Source organism: Merops nubicus, unplaced genomic scaffold (genome assembly GCF_000691845.1).
Source record: "Merops nubicus isolate BGI_N331 unplaced genomic scaffold, ASM69184v1 scaffold22797, whole genome shotgun sequence".
Taxonomy (NCBI): domain Eukaryota; kingdom Metazoa; phylum Chordata; class Aves; order Coraciiformes; family Meropidae; genus Merops; species Merops nubicus.
In genome coordinates, this window is record NW_008622628.1 from 87589 (window position 1) to 95094 (window position 7506).

The following is a 7506-nucleotide window of genomic DNA, read 5'->3' on the forward strand; positions in this document are numbered from 1 at the left end:
AATGTCTCCTCTCCAAAACATACAACACACACTTTAAAACCATTTTTGTTTTATAACAATGTTTATAACGCTCCTAAAGGTAGAAGTTTAGAATCCCCATACAAATTACAAGCGGAAACGTGATGATCACTTTCTTCCCTGTCCACCCAAAATACAGGCTTAAAGCATGTACAAGTTCCAAAGAACTAGTGTAAATTCTTGCTAACCACAGAAGCATAGGTCATTCCAGAGGGAGCAATAAAACACAAGTGGAAATCTTAGAAAGAAGATGCCCTTGTGGTTGCATTACATATTTTCGTAACATATAAACTGCATTACTTTGCAGTAACAAAATCACCATAATTCCATCAAGAAGTGGTTTTATAGCACTGTGATTGTGTAAGTACCATACGGAAGAATATTGCTTTGTTTTACAATTTGGCTTATGCTAATTTTCTTTGACTGAATTTCTCCTTACTGTATGTAACATCTGCAACATAGACATAATTTGGCATAAGACAGAAAGAAAAATTCACAAATACCACTGAATGTGATAAAACTTACGTTACAGCTGCGCAGCCAGGCACTAAGTGCAATCAAATAGCACTTACATGCAGTCGCTCAAATCATTTTATTAACAAAAAAAGCCACGTCTGGAACACATGAACATTCAAAGCAATGTACCAGGCGTTGCCAGGTCTCAGCTTGGGTAAGAACGAGTTCTCAGTGTTTCTGCAGCCCAGCCAAGGGAAAGGTATTTTGTACAGAGTTCTAAGTGGAGTGGAGGCAGGACTAGGAGGGGAGGAGGAGGTGGAGAAAGAAGAGACAAAAATGAAAGGTAGAGAAGTGGAAGAGGTCTACCAGCACAGTCTGAGTATTTTCTTTAGAATATTTTATAAATAAAATAACATATTATTTAAAAGTTCAAAACATCACAATCTCTACCTTTCTGTTCTATCACGCCTTACCTTCAAAAAAGACTGCCCCTCAAAGGAAAACAAGCATTCACCAAAGAATGAAGAGGGAGAAAAAAAATAGTTCTTTCAGTGCTCATCAGCTCAAGTGACTAGTGAAATCAGGACAGTAATTCCAAAAAAAACACCCCTTTTTTGTACCTAGACTTTTCCCATTCCAGCTCCCAACTTCATGACAGAATTGCAGTGCAAACAAGTTCTGCTTGCTCATTTAAGTCAAAAAACACCTAACAAATAAAAAGCACTGACCAATATGCACCAAAGCATCAGATTTATTGATGGCTCACCAACATCCCAACGCCAGAACGTATCACTCAGTCCACACCACTGCAGGTAACACAGATGCAAACCCGGGAGGCTCTGGTCCAGCACACACCAACAATGAAGGGGCTCAATTTCCAGTTAACAAACAGAAGCTTTAAGGAAATGGGACTGTAAATCTGAAACACCTCCATGCATGCAGAAGCACACACTTCCTCAGATCATCTTCTGGTCCTTAAAAGATCACTGATCTGCAGGAGCAAACAACTATTTTAGGCCATAAAAAATGGTACTAACTCTCACTGAAATGCAAGGAATATTTGTCTTTACGCTAAAACTATATACTTGCATCTTATTTTTTGCTAGCAGAATTTGCCAGCTCATTTCCAGACTTGTTGGACAAACAAGACAGAGCTCTCGCTATCATCTCTGTGCCTTCCAGGCACAGTTCCTCAAGACAGGTACAGATCCTACCCTCAAATTTGTCAAGGCCACCAGAGGACCACAAGCAGGTCTCACTCAGTGACCTACTACTGCTGGGATGCTTGCAAAAGTAATCAGTTTGACTTGAGAAGTCAACTGCCATTATTGCATCTCTGCTCCCATCCCCTCTTTCAACCTACACTTCCCTAAAGTATGGCCTTCTCCTGAGAATTTTGCAGAAGTCCTGTAGCTCTTTAAAAACTCATAAACTAATCAAGAAGTACAGAGGCAGTTTAACAGACCTGTCACTTACACTTCACCTTGAGAAGAAACAGAACCCCATGCAACTTTCAGTGCCGCTCACCAAGAAACACCAGACAAGTTCAACCACAAGTTCAGTCTGGAGTGAGTAGAAGCCGGAGCACGGCTTGGCGTCACCCGCCAGTCCCTCCCAAACGCGGCTCTGGCACACATGCCTGCGAGGCAGCCTGTCGTCCTCCTCAGCTGGCATGGCTTGGCCAAAAAGACCTCGCTGCTATTCACACCCCTCGCAGTTTTCACCAGCCTGTAGCTGAAGAGTTCATGAGCACAGTGCCTTCCCATCCACGGAAAGAAAGCTAAAGGGTGTCCTTGAACAAAACTGAGTCTTCAAAAATTAAGAAATATAATTTTTTTTAAGATGATCGCCTATTTCATTATCTGATTCCTTTGTCCTTCAGTATGTTTTTTAAACACATAAAAAAAGCAAAGAAGAGACAGAGAATCTCATGTCATACCACAGGGAAGAAATCATTCTACAGAAAAAATACAGGATATCTTCTGAAGGGCTGACCTAAATCTACAAATGTCCAGAAACGTACATTTGTATGAGAAAGTGTAAGCACATATAAAGAAGGGAAATCAAATCCAAGTAGCTCCCCCGTCAACTAGACTGTATATGTACCATGCAACATGCACAGGCTAAAGCTGCTGCACAGATAAACCTGCAGGGATAGGGCAGAAGGCAAAACTATTATTTGCTTTTTAAAAAATACACATCTGAAATACCCATGAATAGTATAAGCTGCTCAATTTTACTAACTTAGGTGACTATTTAAAAAGAGAAGCATCCTTCAACTTCACAGCTGATGTCTGGAAGTCAAAATTTTTCTTCCCACTGAATTCCCATTGATACTTCAGGCCCACTTTCATTTCTCATTACGTGTTCCTAGTCATCACCAAGTAACTCATGGAATTTCTGGATGTCGCTGTTAAATTCTCCTTTGCAAACATCAGGGCAAAAAACCCTCAGAACAGCTATTTTCTATTATTTTTTTTATATCACTCCAATGTCATCAAGCCTCTATATACCACACATTCAAAATATGAAAAACATGGTGATGTATAGCACTGTAGACACCACTCTAACTTACTTCTTATCTGTGTAACATAGCATCAAGATAATTCAACGGAACCAATAAAGGGCCAGATTGTGCTCTTTGGCGACACAGCTGAAGTAAGATCAGGACTGTGAGGACCCCTCTTCATCTGCAGTCCTGTCAGAGACCAGATGCAGCTCAACATGGACGATCAGGTCACTGTGCAGGGCTGCACCCTCTCACTTGGGCATTTCCATACACCAGCCCCAGAGCTGCCCGTCTTGCAAGAGTCAAAAGGAATGACTCTTCGCAAAGCCAGATACACAGTTTAGTCCTAATTCAGTTACTGAACCACGCCTTATATTCTTCAAGTTCTTATTCTGCTGACAAGGAAATTAAATAATAGCCATAATTAATCAAGTCACTATATCCAAGTTGCTGCTCCTTTTCTCATCCTCACTGATGACATGCAGAAAAGTAATGCTTTTACTTAAAACCCTGAGCAAGGAAAAAAAGGAGGTAGGAGCTCTTGTTTCTCTTGGATCTTTTATTACTGTACAAAAAAAAAAAAAAAAAGAGATCTTCATGTCCTTCTAGAAGTCAACATTTCACAGCTTCCCTTATATATCGTCATTTTAGCAGGGTAAGAAATGAGAGCAATAAAAGGCTCCTAAGAAAATAATTCAAAGACCTCACACAAAACACGTTCCTTTTGAAAGACAGATAGAGAAAGCCTTACATTAACTCACCACCCAGTAAAACCATTCCCCTACCATGCACATCATAAGTAATCAGCATATACTTAAAAAACACACACAAAAACTATGGGTCTCAACAAAGCCCAGAAACATCAATGGGTATGTCCCCCTCAGTCCCCTGAAGCTTTGGATCAGACATTTAATTTAGGCTATTTGATCTCACTATTCAACATGCAGAGAGACACACAGATTTTTGCAGCTCCTCAGCAGTTTTTCCTACCTGATCTCTCAGTTGTTGAACAGAAGTCTGAAGGCTGAGAATCTGGTTAAAGAGAGGACTCTGGAGCACTGACTTTAACAAGCTCAGCTTCTCCTCATTTGCAAGGTCACCTCGATCCCGAAGTTTCGCCTGTAAGCGCTCCATGGCCTGGAGGGCCTGATGGGTATCTGTTGAGATAACCATTCCCAATCAGTAACAGTTTAGGAACAGCCACATACAAACAACTAACAGGTTTAAATGTATCCCTCTCCACTGCTCTACTATAGAGGACTTGGAAGGGTTCAGCTGTGAACAAAAATCCCAGCCCAAAGATGTTTAATGAATCAGGAAGTCAGAGGCAGAGCACTTTACAGAGCCCAATGAAGATTACATTTTTGTCCATCAAGAACTAGGTTACAAAAGTGAAAGAGCCTTCTCAAAAATCAGCTACAGGAACTGTGGCTATAGGCCACTGTAAATAAGTAGTGACAAAACCAGCCATAACATTAAAAAAAAATTTGTCTTTTTCGTAAGAACTTTAGTAAAGATTAAAACAATGACATCAAGACAACAGGCTAAAATTGAAATATACTAAACAAATGTTGGTACATCTTTTTATTTTTTTCAAATGCAAAATACAAGAAGGCAAATACACCATGTATTTCTACGTACCATACATATTTTTTACAAAAACTCTCTCAGTAGTTTATAACAATCTCCTAAATCTATCATGCACACTTGATTTGCCCACAAAAATACAGTGATACAAATAGAAAAAGATTACCGATTGTTTCCAACATGTTTTTCTGCTTCTCAGCTTCTATTCCAACAACGGTAAGAGGCAGCAAGTACAGTATTTCCCTGAAAAATAACAGAGAGGGAATAGTCATGTTTATAGAAGCACTAAGCTATGAATAAGAAAAAAACTTGACTTCCGAAAACAATAAACAGCCCCACAAAATAAGAAGCCACAAAACCCGTATATCCTTGGATAATTAAAACCTCAGAGGTGACCATATTATGAGTTACTCTGGAGCTTAAAACCTGCCTGGAAACTGCTTTTAGGAATATACTTTGCAATATTTCTGCATTTCCATATCAAAACTGCTGTCTATATACCATTGCACAACATCTCCTGCATTGCTTTAATCAAAATCTATGAATCATAGCTGTCATTGACACTTTACACAATTTCATTGCTTTGCTTTTCAGCCATTCATAAAAAAAAACATTCCTCACAGGATCAGTTTTCAATCTCCATGTTGACAATTTCAGGTGCATGAGCCATGGGATATTTTTTTAAAGTCACCTTTTGTAAAGAAAAGTCACAGAAGTCAGAAAGTCTTCATGATACACATGCCTACTGGACTCTCATGCTATAGCCCCCACTGTTAATGTCTTTCAGAACTGAGACTCAGAGCTGGATGACAGCTGGCTTTTCACCAGCACAGGTTTCCAGGCAGGAAACTCTATAGTGGGAGGAAGAAATTCTGAAATGGCTTTATTTATTCTTTTTTTTCACTTTTTTGTTTTGGTTTGGTTTATTTTTTCTAACAGTGTGTCTGCAATTGCTCAGAAATTTGTAATGATAGAGTATGTCTGATGGAGGCAGATAGATGAAGTCATGAGTTCAAATATTGCAGGTGTCTGAACTGAGCTGTGCATTTCACCATCTTATCTTCCAGAACAGTGCCTTTGTCTTCTTGATAATCGTGAAGCACTTCAGCATAACATCCCAACTTGAATCTGGTAAGTTTACCAATATGCAGAGAGCTGTGATCTCTACGCGCTCAGGAAAAATCAGCTTTTCTTGAAACTTCGGAAAAAAATAAGGAAAGAAATGGTGTTGACAGACCTCTGAACAGGACAGCCTAACTAGAACTTAACAAGACCATTAATAACAGAACCTGAGCAAGGGAAGCATGAATCAATCCTCACAACAAAAGCGTGAAAACAGCTGTTAACACTGATTCACTTAGAAGGAACACAAGTCAGGATGAACATTTTGCCTAGCCTATATTATTTGCAGTTTGTGCAAAAAAAAAAAAAAACAGATCAAGTGGGTTTAAAATGTCTTCAGGTTTCACCACCAGATTTTCCTACTTCAGATATGCCTGAGACTTCATATCAGTTTATTTCCTTTGGATTTGCCAATATATTAGTATAGGATTTCTAGATATTATAGATCCTCTTTAGGACGATGTGCCACTTAGCGATAGACATTCAAATCTTTTGAGTCTGACTTTGTTAAAATAATCTTATTCCATGATCCAAATTATTCATATTAGTAATAAATAAAAACAAGCTTTTATGGATGTCTCAGTTGACAAGGCATATGATTACCAGATCTGGAAACCAAACCAAGTATCTTGTGTTTTTATCCTGTCACTCTACAGAAAAAAGATGAAAAGTTGTCAAGCTCACAGGTGTTTTTGACAGTGGCAATGTCAGCCAAAGCAGTTCTTTCCCGTTTCACCACTCCAGTTCTTCCTCTACACCTACTCTTGGGGCTGTTCTGTGGATGTAACCAGAGAACCGTGAAGTAAAATAGCTGGGGAGTACTGTTCAGTCATTTCAGTGCAGTAACACTGTTCGTCACAATTCTATACGTGCAAGTATGTAGCATCATATGTTCAACTCTTATCTTCTGAGAAAACTAATCAGGAAAAATACTGGGTTACTGTTTTTCTGCTTTAGCTCCCTGAGAACCTCAAGAAGAGATGCAGCTGTAAGACGTCTATATCTTTCACAGCAGCTGGGTAAGACTTATGATTCAACTTGCCTAAAACCTCTTTCTTGGTGTGCTATGAAAGGCAATGGAGAAGGTCACCACTGTGTTCCCACAACCCCAGAGGTACAAACTCTGATGACTGCTAATGGAAGGTTTCTAAAAGCAGATACAAGTCCTAGGCATGCTCTATAAATGGAGATGATCCAATATAATTTGCACTGAAAAGAAGTCCTTAGCTCTGCTACACCGCTCACAATCCTACCTCATGCTTTAGAGGTAAAATACAGTTACAGCTCCAGAGTTACCTTAGCTTCAGCAAATCCATTTTTAACTCTCAGTTTAATTCTCTTACTTTGTGCTTTTATCAGCAGGGAATCCCTCCTCAGCTGACCAGCTTAATGCTTTTGTCAACCACAGCACTAAGTGGGAGCAGGACCAAAACTGCCATCAGAATGTTTTCCTTCAGGACACCTCCTCTGAGGCAGAAGCAATGCACTGAGGCACACCCGCAATTCTGCCTGATGCAGTCCAGGATGACCCTTGCTTGCTCTGCTCCCGCTCTAAAATGGCAAAGAGCCACATGACTCTGCTCCTGCTGTGCCACATCCATACGGACGAGTGGCATCTGTCAGCGCCAGCTCACAGGCACATCAACGTGGTTGAAGTACAGGGGAAGCACGCCTGCATCTATCCTACGTGCACCACAGGGACGTACCCACCACCTCCACTCACCACTGCTGCATCTCCTGGCCTTTAAACCAGCTTGCTTCTCGTTATTTTAACAATCATGCACCAGGGAGAAGTCCGGAGGCACACGTGACTA

At 40.1% G+C, this 7506-nt stretch overlaps 1 protein-coding gene across 1 annotated transcript in view; it reads right to left on the reverse strand.

Moving 5' to 3' along the window:
• Positions 1 to 4752, reverse strand: part of MPDZ (multiple PDZ domain protein) — an 81000-nt gene extending 76248 nt beyond the window's left edge. The window contains exons 1-2 of the mRNA XM_008944874.1: positions 4737 to 4752; positions 3974 to 4140 (exon numbers count right to left, since the gene is read on the reverse strand). Of these exons, the coding sequence (XP_008943122.1) occupies positions 3974 to 4140; positions 4737 to 4752 (183 nt within the window). The remainder of the gene's footprint in view (positions 1 to 3973; positions 4141 to 4736) is intronic.
• Positions 4753 to 7506: the final 2754 nt, after the last annotated feature.